General features: G+C 33.0%; 2 protein-coding genes across 4 annotated transcripts; one reads left to right on the top strand and one right to left on the bottom strand.

The window, feature by feature from the left end:
• Positions 1–1,268: 1,268 nt before the first annotated feature.
• LOC113395595 (maternal protein tudor-like) lies at positions 1,269–17,078 on the bottom strand. 3 transcript variants are annotated; one of them, XM_026633223.2, is made up of 12 exons: positions 14,913–17,078; positions 14,569–14,772; positions 14,118–14,290; positions 12,626–12,706; positions 10,291–10,416; positions 8,011–8,178; positions 6,165–7,159; positions 5,941–6,110; positions 5,689–5,850; positions 5,184–5,350; positions 4,381–4,616; positions 1,269–4,297 (listed from the first exon to the last, which is right to left on the bottom strand). In XM_026633223.2, the coding sequence occupies exons 1-12, from the start codon at positions 16,803–16,805 to the stop codon at positions 1,815–1,817; spliced, it is 6,858 nt and encodes a 2,285-aa protein (XP_026489008.2). In that variant the 5' UTR covers positions 16,806–17,078; the 3' UTR covers positions 1,269–1,814. The 3 variants fall into 3 exon arrangements, with proteins under 3 accessions (XP_026489008.2, XP_026489024.2, XP_026489015.2); XM_026633230.2 differs by having other exon boundaries at positions 1,281–4,297; positions 5,941–6,089; XM_026633239.2 differs by lacking the exon at positions 8,011–8,178 and having other exon boundaries at positions 1,270–4,297.
• Positions 17,079–18,269: 1,191 nt separating this feature from the next.
• On the top strand, positions 18,270–19,709 carry LOC113395682 (protein JTB). Its single transcript, XM_026633334.2, has 4 exons — positions 18,270–18,564; positions 18,644–18,798; positions 18,879–18,972; positions 19,300–19,709. Exons 1-4 carry the CDS (start codon positions 18,509–18,511, stop codon positions 19,463–19,465), a joined length of 471 nt encoding a protein of 156 aa, XP_026489119.1. The 5' UTR covers positions 18,270–18,508; the 3' UTR covers positions 19,466–19,709.
• The last annotated feature ends 1,000 nt before the right edge of the window (positions 19,710–20,709 follow it).

The following is a 20,709-nucleotide window of genomic DNA, read 5'->3' as shown; positions in this document are numbered from 1 at the left end:
GGCACGACTCTGTAACATGATGGAAAGCGTGGTCTACAGTGCATAATATAGGATCCTTATCATTATACTCCTGCGCATGTTATTTACGAAGAGGACCCTGAAGGGAGAGTTGTTTTTATAGACTCGTTCTTAATACGAATAAAGGAAACGCGTCGTTTTTGAAAAAAATCCCCTGGACCGACGAATCCATATTCGATCAAGATGGGATTACTAACTACCACAATGAACATGATTTTAAATTGAAACTGAGAATTTTTCATGGGGAATGCTCCGAGGAATTGTTCCCGGCTTTTTTTTAGATTAATCCCGGCTGCTGAATTTCACCTTCGGGCATCTCGTCAAAATTCGAAGTTTCACTCGCATCACCTTGATGTCCGAAAATGAATAACAGCGCGATTTTTAAGACATTTTCTGCCTCGCACAACCACTTTGTGGAACTTAATAATACAAAAATGGTTCACTTTTGCATCATGCATATAGGGGTCAAAATAGTCAAAATAATATATCACCTCTTAACGGGAATACGTCGAATTACCAATAGCCCTTTATAGTATGGTAGTTCTTATTTTGAAGACTGGGTTTGTTACTATTATAATAAATATTGCAATAAAGTATGAAATGAAATGACTGGTTATTATCAAAGAAGCAAAATTTTGAAAATAAATCAGAAGAAATAAACAAAATAAATTTATGGTCATAGCAACTAGCATATAATTTTGTGGTATTTATTTCTGATTACTGAATACTGATTTATCATATTAACTTATGTTATGCTTGTTTTCCTTAAACTTCGTAATATTTTAGCAATGCATTCTATATCTTAAATTTTCTATTCAGCATAAACAAAGTTGTTATAGCTATAGCAGAGCCGATGACCAGAACAAGGTCAGCGGTTCTGCGTATTTTAAAAAAATAACTCGCCTATCATAAATTCCAAATGTTAACAAATATTTATAAATAAGTAACAAACTATAAATGTCCCACTGCTGGGCTAAGGCCTAATCTTAAAATGTTTTTCTTATTCTTTCTTTTTTAATTCTTATTAATATGTTTTTATTATTATGAAACCATAATTCATGTTTTGTAATTCTTTCTTCAGTACTTGGTACTTGAAAGCCTTGGGGATTTAAACTTAACGTTTTAATTTACATAGCTTTATTTTTTTTAACAAAATTAACTTTACATTGCACTCCTTATATATGAAAATATTTTCCGTGTACTTATTAAACATTCAAATATTTCAGAGAGTAAGAAATGTTGTAGTAATCATTGCAAAAATGAAATTTATATATTAAGAAAAAAAATGTGATTTTAGCTTTATTCATTTCTCTAGAATCTTCACACAGAAGAAAAATCACTTTATAAAAATGAGTATTTTTTAAAGTACAATAACATATTATATGGGTACAAGAAAATATAATTAGATTGTCAAAAGCACCACTTATTTTTATACAACACGGTCAATAGTAAATCTATTTTTTTGTTACAACAATAATATGACTGCTCATTTAAGTGTCAAGTACAGACATTTAACAAAATTATAAAAAAAATAACACAAGACTATAATTAAGTAATAAAAATTTCAACAAATGAAATAATAACTGCATAAGTTATTAAAACAACACAATATTTTATTGTGATAATTATCACATCGTAAAATTTGATCCGAAACAAACTCGAGAGTCTTTACATTTCAAGGGTAAATATGTAAAATACATATTGACATAAACATGAAATATCCTTAACAAGGAATATTACATAAAACATTTAGTTATGTTAATATGCTTTTGGTATGTGTTAACTTTAAAATATTATTATTCAACTTTTTGATCATCCTTTGATTCAATTTTTTTTTCAGGAGAGACTGCATCTTTGTTTATTTTATCTTGACTTTCTTCACTAATATTGTTAGTATCTGTAGTCATAGCTGACAAAGAATCTACTTTTTCATGTATTGTTGATGCTTCATTAGAACTGTCTAGAGTATCTGTTGAAACATTTTTCTCAGGTGTTAGCGTTTGATTCTTGCTTGATTCACTGGATTTAATACTCTCATTTAAGTTGTCTTTCTCTTCTTCATATGATTTGTTTTCTATTACTGTGTTACTACTACTTATGCTTTCGTTCAAGTCTTGCTGTGACGAATTTAAATCTTCGGAATGATTCTGGTTGCTAGGTGCATCAATTGCTTTTTCATCTACCAGATCGGCTTCGTCGGCGATATCTGGTGAATCACTTTTAAGTACAGAGCTTAGATCTGTACCATTTAATAATAGTCTTACTAGAGATGGTTCTTTGAGGCTATCTAAAAATTCTATTTGGAATGTTACAAGCTCAGCAACTAAATCGTCGAGTTTTGATTTGGCGGATTCATTTGAAACATAATCAGTAAATCCAGCTAGACGGCAACATTTACCCAATGGCTCAATAATTGCAATATACTCAGGTAATTGTCTGAATTTTTCACATTTAGCTTTATTGCCGTAGTCAATAAATTGCACATGATATCCTGTGTCACAAAACTCTAAGATCTTAGATCTGTACCATTGTTGGTCTTCATCCCAGAAAGCAGCACATATAGAGCCCACTTTGAGCTCCGTGATAGGTTCGAATTCTTCACCTTCCCTTAATTTCTCTGTAATTTTATCAAGATTAGATATAGAGTCATCTAAGTGTACGTAAAACTCATCTAAAGAGTTAACATAACAAATTTTTCCATTAGCATTCAAGTCTTGTCCTACAGGAGTAGGTCTTTCAGAGACTGGGTGTTCTTCACAGAGTCCAACCAGCTCCTCAGTAACAGATTTCCCTTCCAGATAAAGTTCTACTATAGAAATGTCACCTGAGGCAATAAACTGTACATTAAAAATAGTGGCTCCTTCAGCAGCCAAATCATTAAATTTGATCTCAGATTTTCGTGACCAAGTTTTAACATCACGAGGCTTTTGTAGAGCACACTTTCTAGAAAGAGCCGGTTTAACTTTCAGTTCATCAGGAAGACTACGTAATTCGTTTGCAATTGATGCATTTCCGTAATCCATGAATAACACTTCTGTGCCTTCAGAACCGTCAACAATAACTTGTGCTCTGTACCAGGCACCATCTTCAGGATATTTAGCAGCACACAAAACGCCTTCTTCTTTTTCAGTGAGTTCAGGGAAGTTTTCGGCATCAATCATCGCTGCCTCCATTGATTGTAATTCTGGAGCTGCAGTTTCAAGTTGAATCCAAAATTCGGACGGAGAGTTAACATGACTAGCGAAACAAGATGGTAAATCACCGCATTCCGTTTCCTCGGATCTAGTAGCATGGCCTTCTGAAACTAATTTATCGGTTACGTTTTGGCCATTTACGAAGATATCTACATAAGTTGTGACATCTTTAAGAACGATCAGTGCATCTACAGGCGACGATACATCACCAACAAGCTGTGTAAAGTAATCGGATGCTGGCTCCGACCATTGCCCAGTGCCTGTCGGTATCGCATTTACACTAGACTTAATGGCATATCGTTCGATTTCTTTTAAATGTTCTGGGATAATTTTTAGTAATCCGGGTTGATTATCTAAAACATCAGTGTTGCCATAGTCAATAAAACGAATAGTTGTTATATCCGAATCTGAATCGAGAATCTCTGCTCGGTACCATTGATCATCTGCTAAATATTTAGCAACACATAATGTTCCCATTTCTCTAGCTTCAATATCGGTGTAACTATCTGCATTACTTTGCAATTCTGCTTGGATTTCTTCTATTTTGTCTACTTTATTTAACATTTGTAACCAAAAGTGTCCAGGTGTATCAATATGACTAATGTAAACTTGTGTACAACCTTCCGGTAATGAAATTGGCTCTTCCACAGGAACTTCGGATGTGGGTTCTTCGGATGTTTCATCAGAAGCGATCTGAGGGGCAGCTAACTTTTCATTAATTAGTTTTATAGAAAGATCGACACCGTCTAAGTGTAGATTTGCAAGCCATCCATCATTACCAAATGCAAGAGTGACCTGAATTTCTTTTTCAGTTGTCCATTCTAGCAGTTTACTAATAGTATCATCCTGTAGAGAGACAAGACCCAAGCTAGCGACTAGAGCTAAAGAACACGGTTCAAAGAATTTAGAATCGAGTTTTTTGAGCGATTCTTTAGACACCGTTTCAGAGTTACCATAGTCTGGGAATTGTACTTTCACTTCAGTCTCAGATGAGCTAAGTATCGTTCCTCTATACCAGTTACCGTCAGATGATTTAGCTGCGCATAATGCATCTGCTTCAAATTCAGTTAGAGCCTCAGGTGTACCTGTTAATAAAACCAAAGTTAATAAAATCAAATTTCATAAACAATTAAATGCAATCATAAAAGCTAATTTCAACGTATTTTACCTTCTTCGTAGAATTTGTATAAATCTTCTAAGAATTGAGCAATCTTATCACCATCGGAAGATTTTTGCAAATAAAATTCGTTAAGGTTTTCTATATGTGACAAATAAGCGTTTCCGAAATTGTAATTGAACACGGCTCTCGTACACAGGGGCACTACTTCATCATAAGCTCCATAATCCGGCTCGAATATTGCTACCTTATGACCAGTTAATCCGTCATACAATGTTGAAATCAACCTAAAGATAAAAATAAAACATAATTGGATTCAAAAGTGCTGCAAATATTCCATTACCGGGTTAAAGACTTCTCTCCTAATAAGGAGGTTTGGAAATATTTCATAATGCTGCTCCAATGTATTGTGTATAGATACATATTTGGTACATTTTCATCAGACTCATTCAGTTTTATTCACGAGTTTTCTTTCACCGCCAAGCAAAAAGTAATTTATAAAGACAAACCAAGCACATGAAAACTCAATAGTTTTTGCCCAGGCTTACGCAACATTCATTTAACACTTGCGTAATCTGGTTATTTCTCGGCTATAAATGATTAGTGTTTTTTTATAGAATTTAATTAATTAATCATTTTATTAATTTATTTATTTATTTGTCTTAACTATACTGCTACTCTCTTTCTAATGAACGCATAACTATATAGAACCATTTGTTTTGTTATGCAATGCTTTGCCAAGTCGCCAATTTAATAGAGAAAGCTTAACCAACTGATGCATTTTACGGACAATACTTTCTCTAGTAACAAAATATTTTATTATTGAACTGTACTTTTCATGATATAATACTTACGAGATCTCTTCGACATTATTAACGAATATTATAAACTTATTTCCAGTCAGTGTTTTCTTCAGGTCATCAACAGACATTAAAGTTTTCGAGTCTTTTGTATAATTATTTAGACAGCATTGTAGAGATTGATAATAATAAACACTCAGTTCTTTTGGTAGTATCATTAGCTGAAAAAATAAAAATACAATGAAAATTAGGTTGATCGTTACTTTAATAGTGAGTGTTCTTAAGAATTCCGACAGTCCTTATATATATTTATTTATTAAGAACCTTCAGCAGTCACTACACTTACACAAGTTATACATAAAAACATATTAATACTCAATTTAAAGTACGACTCATTATGACGGCCACAACATGCAATTTAAGGTACAAGTATATTTTTTTACTAAAATAATTTTATATTAATAAAATACTAGAGATTAACTACATTACATTTAAAAAAAAAAGCAATAAATATTATAATTCACAAGTGCAGTTATATAATTTATATATGTATATATACCTTATCCAAAGTGGTAGTAATAGAATTCCCGTAATCTGGTAAAATAGCTTCTATATTGTTGGTATCGGAGACATCGTTAAGTATTGCGCGATATACTTTATGGTCATGTTTAACTGTACAATGGACTCCGTCTAGAAGACTCTCAGCAATCAGTGGCGTTAACTGTTAATTAACATTTAAAGAATTAATTAATTACAATGCATATAATAATTGACTTTCACAAAACCACAGTTATTAGCACGTCTATATTACCTTAGCCTCATCGAAGCTGGCTATGGCACTTTCAACCAAATCAGCTTTATCCAAATCAAGTTGAACGAAAAATTTATCGAACGATTCCACGTGTGTCACCCTGCATAGTATTTGTTGGCCAACAATGATTGTCAAGTCAATTGCCTCATCTGAAAATGTACCATATAACACTATATAAAATATAAAACATACTCAACATATAACTTAAAATGTCACAAATTAACCTTTCAAAGTGACTGACGATTGATTTTCCGACATAATAGCTAGCTGCTTTTCAACGAGATGATCAGCTACACTAACGCCATTGTTCCATAGAGACACCTTGTACTGATCTTCTAAACATTCTTGGAACACGCACTGGTAACGTGGGGCGTTGAAACAAAGATCTATTTCTGGATTTGCCTTCCAATCGCCATCCTTAGGGCCTACACCAGACAGGGAACAATGAACAGCCATCTTTGGAACCTCCATCAATTGTTCCTCCATTTGCCAAATATCTTTTGCATCCACGAGTTGCTTGTTACCAAAGTCCACATAACGAACTATGAACTTTGAGAACGGCTGGACTGAAACTATTGTTGCTCTATAGAGTACACCATCCGACGGGTATCGGGCTAATACCGAAGCACCAACTGGGACGTTTCCAGAATAAGACTTAACTCCTTTATATAATTCGGGAATAATGTGCATCATTTCTAAAAATTTAGGTTGTAACGATAATATTTGTGTGTAAAAGTTTTCTGGTGAGATTATCCACGTGACGGACACTTCATGCTGTGATCCTATTTCGACGGACGGTTCAATAAACGGTGTCTCTAGGGGTAGCGGTTTGGTTAATTCTTTGTATTGAACTTGAGTAAACTTGCCCCGAGGTTTGTATGGCGGTGCTCGGCCGTTACGTTCTCTTCCGCTATCTTGAGACCGGAAGCTCCTTTCGGATCTCTTGTCACCGTCGGCCGCAAACGAACGGTCATTTCTTTCAGCTCGCTCTCGTGGCGAGAAATTATTTCTGCCTACTCGCTCTCCTCTGTCATGCCTTTCACCTCTATCGTGTCTTTCTCCTCTTTCGTTTCTGTTATCTCGCTTTTGGTTCCAGTTATCTTTCTTGTCACCCCAATTATCACGTCTCTCACCTCGATTGTCCCTTCTCTCGGGTCTAAAGTTTCTATTGCCGCGATCATCAGTCCTGTGGTTTTCATCTTGAGTGAATCTATTATCACTGCAAAGAAACAAATATTATATACAATCCATTCCAATAGAAAGATCCATACAGAGATTATTGTATTAACTTTTATGTAATAGCATTGTCAAGTGAAAATATATTTAAAAAAAAAAACTAACATTACTACTAGAAATAAATTAATTGTTAACAATAGTCGTAGTATAAATGAAATAAAAATATTCAACAAAAGAAAGAGAAATCGGTTATCCGCTGGAAGACACACAACATTCCACACCAAGCTTCTACATACACGAAAGACAAGTGAAAACGAATGATAATGAAGATCGTGCTGAAACGACAAAAAACTGGAAATATCAGTGCATGTAAGAAGCAAACTACATACAAAACGTCTCTAAACTGAGTAAGAGAATGTTTAATAAAATAAATTGCGTCATAATTAACAAAGCAAGTAGTAATTTCATACTCATTAAAATAACTTTTGAGTTTATATAATAGAACGATTTGTATGTAGTTTCAGATAAAGTTGCAACGTACAATGAAAATAATGAAACGTTACAAACTGTTGCGTGACCAAGCGTGACGGCAAGCAAATGGGGCGAGGAAACACAAACGATTCAACTGTTATTTCTTGTTTTTTACAATTATTATAACTGTACAGTATCATTTATCCATGTCTGTTAATTCACATAGAATCGGTTACTTCGAGTGAAAAAAATTATATAACATTAAAACTTATGTTTCGGCGATTAAATTATTACAATATATAACAATAATTTATTCAACACAAACATAAGAATGTTGCCAATGACGTGTGATATTAACTATGACGCAGTGCTGTACATATTACGAAGCGTTAATTGCGTGGATCAAAGCGATACACTCAATACCGTTTCAATCTGTCCTGTATGGAGGTGGCCCTTTGTTGGCCGGTAAGCGTATGCGATTGCGCGTCTAACGAAGCGGCTTCAGCTGCCTGCCTTAGTCGTTTGCCAACTCCACTTCCTTCCTTCTTCCACGCGCCTCTTTTGTCTTGAAGCTCTGTCCTAGGTTTTCTTCTGTTGATACATCGTTATTTGCTAGCATAATAAACTTTTAATATAAATATATCGATATAACTGTATTACTTTAAACTCATTTAATATTAATAATGAAGTAAATGGTCATTTTATGATTTTTTTGTTTGACGATTCAAATTAAATTTAACCACCGAACTGTTATATTGAAATAATTCAGCAACAGTTGTCATTTATAGTGTGAATTTAAATATAGAAAACATACAAAAACTTTCATAGTTCTTGAGAAGTGTTGTTTTAATCCTTGGCATGTAAACATCAAACTGATTATTTAAATATAACATATACAATTTTAATTATAGTAGTTATATTTTATCGTCCCAGCGAATAATATAATAATTGAAAATAAATTTTGTTATTAAAGTATTTTATCTTCATGAATTCGAATATGCACTGTTTTTGAATGTGATCGCTTCGTAGGTGTTGGTATTGATTATACAGATTATAAATTAAACGTTTATAGACAACAATCTAGAAATCCTTTGTCGAGGAAACAGTACAGTAAAGTCTAAATATTAAATAGAATTGAATGCTTTTGCGTATATAGATATTCTGATATTATATAGAGAATGTGAGCAATTATTAGATTAACAGAATAATATTAATATAACAGTACATTTTCATAAGTAACTTTAAAAACGATTACAATACGCATAGCTATGCATAAAATCGTTATAAATACAATTTATTCATAAACGAACTTCTTGCATAAACCTGCACACAAATAAAATTAACTGATACGTTTGCTGTATACTAAACTTTTTGCTCTTATAAATAAACACTAGTGCATTCAGTTGGAAAAATTATAAGGAAAAGTAAATTAACGCGCCGTTTCGAAACCGAACTGAAATTGAAGGCTAGCTATTTTCTAGTCCGAACGTGTAGCGTTTAAAACAGCTTTCTTTTTATTGTATCATTTGATTGAATACAAAACAAAGTATGTATGATAACAGAGCATGTGCCTATAGAGTCAAATAAAAAAGGCATATTGCCAAATATAATAATGATAGCTAGGATGTTGCGATATATTGATTGTAACATTTTTAACGGTAATTTTTTTTTTTTTGTTTTAAAATGAGAACCAAAATGGCGCATCTTGTGTGTTAGAAAGAGGCGTATGTCGTGACGAAAAACGTCATGACACTCTCTTATACATATGGTGGGCATTGGTGGTTATTAATTTTATTAAAGTAATTCTGTTTTTTTTTTTTAATTTCAAAATCTCATTAATTTCGATTTTCAAATCTGCCGAACGTCCCATTTTACAAGTACATAATAACTCCTGAATACACTGTGTATAGTTATTTTCAAGCAAGGCACTCAATATATGCTGTTCTAATTTTAAATTTAATTTTTATTTAACAATCTCATCATAACTTCTTTGCGCAACAACGAAGAAGTGAGCAAAAAAATAATTAATCACATTTCCATAACGAGCTAATTATTTCCTAAGAATTTACCATAATTCGAAATGTTTATTATACGATAATCGTATTTATATTTTCCTGCACTTCCTCAATTCACTCATCTCACATCATATCCATTATATATGTGCCTGTTTCAGTTTTCAGAATATAAGTTTTAGGTAAATTAGCTCAATTTAAACGAATATAATAAAGCTGACGAAATATTTTTACATTTGATAGCCAAAGTCTAGACGAAGTTTATGCCTTAAAGATACGACCCTTGTCCTTTAAAAAAAAGAACGTTAATTAAAAACGAATTAACAGCGCGAGCGCGCAATGCGATGCGGTTATAAATAATCCGATTTCTTTTAAATTAAACGGCCGGTGAAATCGCTGGTCACAGCTAGTGTATTGTATGTAATATGTTGAACATTAGAATTGTGATATCGTCATATAAACTAAGAATTTTCACCTGTAAAAATCTATCATTTACAAAAAAACGATTGATCCAAATATAACACAGTAAGTAGTTGCTTATTAGTAAGGGCCGAACACACCTGTCCAAACAAACTGCACCGCGACGCAATCTGTAAAGCTACGGTCACATTTGTGACTAAGCGATATTAATTATACAAACTTATGTTCGTTCTGTTGAACCGGTGTGTTCGATCCTGGAATCATATCTCACCTTTCCCTCGCGTTGTCTCTGTTGGGCCTTGCCGGCGGAGGCATGGTCTGAGCGTTTTCTTCCCAGTCATCTACGTTATTCGTGGGAGGCGGAGCGTTGTTTTCACGAGGCCTCGGTGGACCACGTCTGATATAAGATTAAATTGTGACATCAAAATAGTGTTTATAAACTGACCATCATAGCCAATTTATCTTCCACAAAGCAAAATTAAATATCTTATTAATAACTGACTGAGCTCTGTGTGTATTTAAAAGATAACTTAAGCATACTCAAAATAGGTTTCATAAAATAGTAAAGGATATTTAGGTTTTCGTGTACGTATCAAAATTGATTTTACCGATTGGTATACCGATTGAGCCCTTTAGACTTATTTCAACCAAGAGAAATAAGAAACACTATTGGTATCCCTGTCGTAACTACCGACTATGAGATTTATTTTTAACGATCAGTTAAACACGTAAGCGGATCAAACCGATGCACCGTTAAAATTCCCATGGTGGATTCGTTTTAGGAAAATGATCGTAAAAACTACACCCTAACAAGTACAAGGTGAAAGACGATGAACAGTTGAATTCTCCTTGCAGTTATAGTTATAGATTTAGATGTGAGCCGAGATGGCCCAGTGGTTAGAACGCGTGCATCTTAACCGATGATTTCGGGTTCAAACCCAGGCAGGCACCACTGAATTTTCATGTGCTTAATTTGTGTTTATAATTCATCTCGTGCTCGGCGGTGAAGGAAAACATCGTGAGGAAACCTACGTGTGTCTAATTTCAACGAAATTCTGCCACACGTGTATTCCACCAACCCGCATTGGAGCAGCGTGGTGGAATATGCTCCATACCTTCTCCTCAACGGGAGAGGAGGCCTTAGCCCAGCAGTGGGAAATTTACAGGCTGATTATGTTTATGATTATGTTATAGATTTCGATAATATTTGAAATTGTTAAATACAGAGATACCACACAGTCATTTAGTCATTATAAGAACAAATCGGCTCGTTGGCAAAGTCAAGATTAGTTGTCGCCCGTGGTTTTGTTCGTTCATTTTAGGAGTTTGTCATCAGGTGCCAGACATAGAAAAGTAGCATATCCTTGGTGTTCAACCTTGCTTCATACCAAATATCATCTAATTTAGTTCAGAAATAGCAAGAGACATACAATCACTCTCATATTTACAATATTAGTATACATTACATTTTTAAAGTACATTCTTTGATTATACCGAACACAAGGATTTGTATTCGTGACCTTTTTGTCACGTATCTCAGCTGCCTGATTAACACTCAGTACGATTATTTATTTTTTTATCATAAATGCACGTACAAACCTTCATAGTTTTAATTATTCGAATTAATTTATGTTTCGTTTTATTATAAAACCGGTATGGTGGGAACGGATTTAGTTTTGCTTGAAAATATATTAACAAACGTATTATTATAATAGTTATTGCGTATTTATATGAAACATTAATATATTGTTATTGAAATAAATATTTGAATTTTGACTGAAATGTAGATAATAAAGAATTTGATCATTGTGACCGTGATATTATTGAACCCAATCGCAGATTATTTCTTCTAAAACGATATTCATAAACAAAGCAAAAATATATATATTTTATATACAAAGTGGAAAGAGAAGATCTAGAATCGATAACGATTAATTAAAGAATCTTATTAGATCAATTTCATTGAGAGCGTTGCGTTCAATTGCATTGGTGTATTACATCGGAAATCGCAAATTATTTATCATTATCTAACAATTTTTATTCAAATAAATGTACGCACTAAGTGGTAAATTTGTGTTTAATAAATATTTATATTTAATAATAGTAAAGTATGATCACGATATAATATTAAGTATCTTAATGCTATAAATAATTTGATATTTAATACAATTAATAATAATACCATTAAAATTAAGATTTCTAAATGGTATTATATTTATTATTTGTACAGAATTAATACTGTGAGACAAATATTTTAAAATAAATTCAACGTATACATTATTAAAATGCCTTACCTAGTTATGTACCAATGGCTTGAGCTATATATATACATACCAAGTCAAAAATCTACCAATTACTTACAAGTCTAGTCTACAAGACTTTCATTAAAAAAAAATCATATGACAGATCGCTTCTAAAACCATTTGAGCCGATAATTTTCTAAGAGGTTTTGTTTACATAATATGCTATATTTAAAAAAATATACAAAAAAACGTGTGTATACGATAACCTATCATAACGTGAAAGGTATAAAACTATTAAACCCATTTTCATATAAATAACCTGTTAATTATTAAAATAATAAATACTATATATAATGATCTTACCTTTCGCCTCTTTCGGGCTTCGAGCCGTATTTTTCACTGTGACGTCCCGCGCCTGATCTCTCGAAGCCCTCCTTTTGATCTCTGAGACAGAAACGACCACTTCAAAACTATAATCTTTGGACATTTTACATCTTTATAATCGAAACAATAAAGCGTTTTCACTGCATCTATTATGATATATCAATGTAAATTCCATATTTTACCTGTACCAGTATCTATACATGCTGTATGTACGAAATCTCGCATCAACTAAAAATTTCATTCGACGAGTTCAAAGACCGCGCACGAAGGCCACAGTTACCATGACTCAGGATCCATTATACATTTTTTGTTACAGTTTAAAGAAAAAGTTAACTGAAATTTATTTAGACCAAAATATTCATTACGACGATTTTATATGACTTACGTAATTAATTTAAAGTATTCGCAGGAACCGTTATTAAGAACGAGAAAGTATACATGCAAAAATTTAAACCATTTGAAAGAACTAAGACGCAAGTTATAAATTATTGTACTTAAATGCTTACAAATAATACGAAAATATGATTTCTTTTTGTCCATTTTTTCTCTCCATGGTAACTTGAATTGTAAAATAAACTGTATTATATAAACATATAATAGTACTAAGACTGTTATGTAGTAGTGAACAGAAAGTGTCAATTGAATTGAAAGTTATATTACGATTAGTACGTGATATGTTAAATGTACCCTCTTTAATAAATCGTTCAAGATTCAAGACGTAATGAAATGATAATAATGTTTAGATAACAATTTTTTTTTGTAAATTAAATAAAAATAGAATAAATTAATATTTTAACAACAAACTAAATGAAACAAGAAGTACTTATTATCGTAAATATAAAACTTAAATGGTGTATAACACGCCAACGAACTAAAGAAACAATTAAATGGTTTTATAAAATATGATATCCTGCAGAAAATCGGCCATGTGAATGAAATGCGGCGAGTGCAGCAAACTGCGTAGAAAACATTATCGTGCAAAAGTGTGTGCGCAAGCAAAAGGTGCGTTATAGTCCCTCTTATAAAAACCAACCGGTGTATTCAGGCACCAATGTCTTAGTTTATCGAGGCGCAGCAGTGCAAACATTACTAATTTCAACACTCCGGGATGACACTGATATTATCTATAGGCTCAGTTAGCGTACGGTTTATGTTAGCGACTTAGCGATACGAGGCAGTTATAACTTATGAGATATACATAATTGATATACAACAGCAGTTTGTTTACATAGAGTTGTTTATGCGTTCATGTACAAAGTTAACACCTATGCATTTTGTGAGTTAGGTTTCGTATTTCGTAACAAAATTACTTCCCTTTTTGTTTCGATAATTATTTTGCGAATGTAATAAACACTCAATAAAAATATTTAAATTGTTAGATTTAAAAATTGTAGTGTCTCATGTTCATAAATAGAGTCTAACCTAGTTTCTGAATAACCAAGTATAACAGGTATCAAGAATGTTTACTTACCGTCCACGGAAGCTGCTTCCTCTTTGACTGAATTCCTCTCCATCCCTACGTCTCTCATCCTTGAAGCTCTTTTCGCGCTTGAAACTTCTTTTCCTACTGTCATCAGGAACACTACTCTCCGGAGAACTGAAAGGTTCTGGAGCATCTTTACGTACCGGTGTTGTCGCTTTGGTCTGATTACAAAATTATATATTTCCTGTATAAATACTTTCTTTGCAAAACTTATTTCACTAAGTATTCTGTACAAATACAGAATAGTTTTTATATAAAAGTTTATCTTACACAAATAATTATAACAAAGAAATATTTTTATGTAGTTCTCTCAGTTGACTTATTTTATTCAGAGCAATTTTAAGTTAAGAAGACAAAACTTTAACACAAATAATTGATACAAAAAGGTTAAAATAAAAAAAAATTGATACTCAACATCTACATAATAATATAAATTCACCTCAATTGTGTTGCTTCTTGGTTGAGACAGCTGGTTCATTTTTCTAGCCACATCCAGTGGCGGTGTAACAGTGTCATCAATCAACGTAACAAGCATAGTGTCATTGGACAAAACACCACCTATGTGTGCCATTAGAGTTTTCTCTAAGGCTAACATTTCCAATTGGTTCGATGTCTTTGTTTCTATCGGTCTGTTTTCAAACCCCTGTCAATAAATACAATCAGTCAGTACTATATTGAAATTTTCAGTACCTCAGTTTGTAAATTGATTTTTGTGTCATAGCAAATAGAATAAATATTTAAAAAAAAACTGTTTTAAAAAAAAAAATAAATTATATAACCTACTTTAAGCGCACATTTCATGGCTTGTGCAGGCAGTCTTGTCAACTCTGGTGTAATTGTTCTCAAGTCTGAGATCTCGACTTGTTGCTCATTACCATAGTCTACATAGGCAACAACAACTTTGTTCCCTGAAGTTTCCATAACCATTGCTCTGTACCAGTTATCATCATCAGGAAACCTTGCACAGCATACAGAACCCACAGTTACCTCTCCTGGTGATGAAGTATTTTCACAGTGGTTTTTAACAGCACCCATGACAGCCTTAAGATCATCAATTTTGTCAGACAATTGTACATAGAATTTTATACAACTATCTACATATGACACTAATACTGATTGTTTACTCCCTAATGGCAGCATCTCCATCCACTTAAATTGCAATTTATCTTTCATATTTGTCATTAACAATTCGATTATACTTTTGTTGTCCAAAAACAGCTCTCCGTACTGAATCAGAGGTGGTCCTTCCGGTGACACTACTCTTAAAGTCAAAACCTTACCATTAACTAGTTGCTTAAATGCCTCATTCAAATGCGGGCTCTTCTGTAACTTCTTTACACCAGATAAACAAAAACGCATAGCAAAAACATTTGGCTTAACAAACTCCTCAGGAATATCAAAAATATCATAGTATGACACCATTTCTGTATCTCCAAAGTCCACAAAGAATAATTTACACTGAGATCCAGACAAATTCATTACAATTGCCCTGCAAATAATACGATCTCCAGACATTCTACCAAGACACACTGTTCCAATCATAGGAGGCTCGGTGAGACTACTGTGTGGCCTTCTATTTATATCATCCATCATGTCTTGCAATTTCTTTGCATCTGATACAAGTTGAACAGCAAATAGCTCAGGGCCTTCTTCAGCAAATGATACAAATACTTTGTGCTGTGAATTAACTTCAAGAAGTCTACTCTTGTAAGTTATAGATTTTTTAGGAGACGGTGATTTGTTTGTTATTGTAGATACCGCTGGTGGTGTAGTAGGTAAAGCTAATGGAGCTGAAGTTTGAGCATTTTGTGGTTGACGTACTGGGGCTCTTAGATTCACCATGTTCCTTGAGGCTCTGTTGACTAGTAATCTCTGGCCCACCCCAGAGTTAACAAGGGGACCATTAAATGGTACTGTTACATTTTGATTCAAACGCATAGCAGATGCAGGGTTAGGGAAGTTTTGATTAATTAAGAATGGTACATGTTCCGTGAAAGGTGAAGTGTCAGTCAGCAAGGTTGGTGACCAGCTTGTTCCATGCTGATTGTCAGCCATTTGCAACAGCAGAACTTCTTGTTTGGGTACCGGTAATGCAACTCCAAACCTTTTTGATACAAGATGTGTTGATAAATCATTCCCTTTAAATTGTATTGATATAATTGGTAATGACATTGTTTGAGCCTCAACTGTCGCAGGGTATTCAGCGTAGCAGAGCAAACTCTGAAGTTTTAAAAGTAAAGGTTCGTCCCATCTTCCAGACGGATGCATGACACGAGATAAATAGTAGTCCGTGGCCTGGCCTCGTAATTGTAAAAACATAGGATCATAACTATCTAAGAAGCGTATAGTACTTAATGAAATAATGTCTTTGTTACCGTAATCAATGAAGTGCACTCCGACTAAGCCGGTAGCGAGATTCGTCACATTAATAATTTTTGCTCTATAATAGGTTCCATCTTTATACTTGGCGGCACAAATTACACCTTCGTGGATAGCTGTCGGTGGTACAACTCCTACGCCCTGTTCTAAATTATTTCGAGCGGTTTCAAATAAACTTTCGACCATCAGGGAAGATTGTTGATCTAGCTGACCACTTATCTTCAGAAAAAGACCTTCACCATCCACATGGGTCACGTAAAGTCTGAAAGATCTTTGAGCTTCTGCAGGTAGAGCCATGGCTTACACCTTTCTTCAGATAACGTTTTCTTAATAGGATAAATAAATACTTAATCACATAACTCTTATAAGAAAATAAAGAACGTTTATAACGTCGGACAATAACACCATAAATCTTTAAAAAAAAACACTTTCTTTTCCGTTTACGTTTTTAGCTAACATGGCGCTTCGTTTGATTCGTTTGCATTACTTTTTTAAAGTTGTCTATGAGATAGTGAATTAGTGATGTCTAATCACTGATGATTAGTCCGATTAATTGAATAACATCTATATCGTATCTAGATTCTGATATAAATAAAATGTAGAGTTATTCTAAATTATTCATAAGCTACGGTCACACTCGTGCAATTTAACGAACACAACGTTCATAGAGGATATTAGGTGTAACTTAGCTTGGCCGGCTGTGATTTAAATTATTTTAAATCGTAGTTAAACGTAAATACTATTGTTTATTTATATATTGTAAAACCAATAATTATAACATATTGTACAACGAAATAACTCGAATATTATCGCCATTTTTAGTAGCTTAGATTAGTTATCTAATAAATAACTCAAACACTCAAACGTGTATTAGTACATACAGTTTTATTTTAAATATTTCTTACTGCCATAATCATTATTTCCTCATTATGAAGTTCCTTTAAAAAGAGAGCAGCTCTCTTTTTGTATTAAATAATGTTTTCATAAGGTTTCGGTGTAATATGAGAAACTGTATAACCTAGGTATTGTAACATTCTATTCTATATTTCCAAACCTACAAAAAACATCGATTATATTAAAAGTGCTTATTTTTTTCTAGATTTGAGATCATAACAAATATAAAAACCAAAGCCATTGAAATTAAAAATTGATCAACATCAGGTTTTGTGCAAATTTTAACAATAATTAAAGTTAAAATTAGTTATCAATAAGAGAGTAACTACTTTTGTCTGTCTTTTACGCCTTCGCGGCTTAATCTCTGAATGTGACTCGATACCAAGCAGATTTGAATCCCAAAGAAGGACAAAGGCTACTTTTAGTTAAAGATGATTGGTGTACAACCAAGCTCTTGGAGCATGCCGCGGGTTCAACTATTGTAAAATACAAATATATATATAGAATATACTATAGATTCAACATTTTCAACGGTTGTTGTAATCTCCAAATAAAACGAATAAAACAATCTGTCAAATGTGTCGAATGCGGTTGGTCAGAGTTCATACTTTATAGCGACAGTCTGTAAGCATCATATAAAAAACATTAATTTCAACAGTTTACGTATTTTTATATTTTGTTTCAATAATGAGTACACCTATGTGTGTATACATTTAAGAAGTTTTTGATCCATTTCACTCACGCAACAATTTGTCATTACTGTAAAAATCTAATTACCCCAATCGCAAATACCCATTACCCCAGACTATTGTAACTTTAGCAACAACACAAACAGTTGTGTAATGACAAATGACAATTGAGTATTGACATTTCGTTCGTTGGCTAATGGCTTTAATCTATTTATTTTTTTAATAAATACCATTAATTTTTGTAAAACGATAGTTTTTTTTAAGATAATTAGTGACTACTATTCATTTAAAGTAGTGGTTATTACGATAAATCATAAATAAGAAATACTATGGTTAACTTATTCGATATTAGAATTTTTGAATCGTAATATTATTTTATAATAATCATGATGAAATAGTCCTGCATATAAAAAAAAAATGATTGAGACGTGTTCCAAAAGATGTATGCTCTTAGGAACGATTTTTTTGGGGGTGTAAGTGTTAAAACAATTTGTGTTGAAGGTACATTAGAACTACATTATTTTAGACTTTAACGTTTGATGTAATTTTCAGCTTAACCATAGTGGTTCTTATATTAGAATCACAATTGGCTGATACACTATCCGGCAGCCAAAGAATGAAAAACAAGACCTTTCCTACAGAGAACAATTCTACATGCTGGATGCATCAACCATATACTATAATTAGTGAATGTCATCCCTGTTCAGGTAATTGACCATACTTGTACACAACAAGTGATAATACTATTATTTTAAATAATTATAATATGTATGTTATCATTTTACAGATTTTGAGATACGTAGTAAGAGCATTGGAGTATGTATCCACACAAATTTCAAAGAAATTCTGAAATGTGATAATGGTGAAACAGTAACAAGAAGGTATTAATAAAAGTTTTTATATATATATGTATAATAGCTTGTGCTACTTTCACTATTATGGATTCAGAGAAACAATCTTGTATTGTATCTTTTGTATTAATTCGGAGGTAATAGACTTATAATCAAATACATTTTCAAATGAAGACAATGCTGTTTACTTTTGAAAAAAAACAATAATGTGATAATAATGGTTCAAATGAATTGCCTACTATATGAATTCAGTGCTTTTTGCATCAATCTACATTTTTAAACTTACCTGACAAGTAAAGTTTGCTTTATTTTAAATCTTTGATTAGTTCTTATTTATCAGTGAATTTTATGTTACAGCTGTGATCGAGTTGCTTATTTAGAAGAAAGGGCATATTGGAAGTTTACTATTTGGTCTTTTGTTATTGGAATGGTGTCATCATTAGCTGTCATGCTTAGAATGAGAGTACTTAACTACAAAGCAAAGCTAAGAGCTCGTCAAGTTCTCAGCAATGGATCAATATGAATATGTTAAAAAAGAACCTTATTTATATTGTTTATGAGCGGAGGTCCAAAAGTTTGTCATCCAGAAATGTAATAATTTCCATAAAATAATAAATCTAATTTTTATTGGTGTTGAGGCATACCAAGCCTCAACGTCAATAAAACGAGTTGTCTTTGCCCTCATAATGGGTTAAATTAGTCTTCAAATATTTTTGTCACTATCTTTTTCTTTCATTATCTTCTGAAAAATCTCTTTCGCTTATTAACACGTTGACAGTCCCTGCATCACATATGATACAAATTTATCTTTCACCATACGTCCTTGCATCACATCTGATGCAAGTAGGCGTACAGACTCTACACCGTTTATTGGCGAGGACGTCTGAGTTAGGGAAATAAATATTATTAGGACGTCTAGAATAGATATTAAGAAAAGTAAAACACCAATGAACCAACACATTTTTTTTACTGAATGAAAATATTGCTAAGACAAAAAATCAATGAAATTCGTTAAAGCATGGGCTACAAAATGGCTTATTACATTGCTTACACTCTGTGTGTACCTGAGGTGATTTCTTCTGAGCTTCTTTTGTGGTGCTGCCAGCATCCTTCAATTTCTTGTAGCAACTAAGACAACGTTTTCTTGCAATTTTACCATTAGCTATTCTAGGTATATTGGTAATTTTATGCGATGAAGCCATTAGAGATCTTGATGGCCCTGTAGCGGGTACAGCTAATGCTCCAATTGTCAATATTTTTTTTATTATGTATTCATGGCCAGCTAATAATCTAAATTTTTTGGTTGGATTTAATCCATTGTGAAGGATGATGGTGTTCACAACTCCAATAGACAAAATATCTGCTGCTATCTTTTTGTACCAAATACATGTCTTTCGCACAGGAGAATTGTAGCTTGCTAATTGATCCGCTAGATCAATTCCCTTTTTTCCATTATTGTACGTAAGCACCATCTTTTGTTTCATAATAGGTCGAAAACCTCCAGATAGCTGCATTACATTTCATGTAGATAACATGAAAATATCACGTTTGTCGTGCCATTTGAGGCACGTCATGCAGTCATTTTGTTGAGCGGCGACTTCACCCTTTTTCAATGGTTGGTGTACCACCTCATAAGGAAGCCCTCGCCTTATTTTTCTGACAGTTCCACAAAAATCTGTTTTCTGGTTTTTAAGAAATCTAGCTAAAGGTACACTGGTATAATAATTAGCATCACTTAACGGTCGGGAACTCATTTTTGCTAACTAT

The sequence above is a fragment of the Vanessa tameamea genome, chromosome 16 (genome assembly GCF_037043105.1).
Source record: "Vanessa tameamea isolate UH-Manoa-2023 chromosome 16, ilVanTame1 primary haplotype, whole genome shotgun sequence".
Taxonomy (NCBI): Eukaryota; Metazoa; Arthropoda; class Insecta; order Lepidoptera; family Nymphalidae; genus Vanessa; species Vanessa tameamea.
This window is presented reverse-complemented; position numbering and strand designations above follow the sequence as displayed.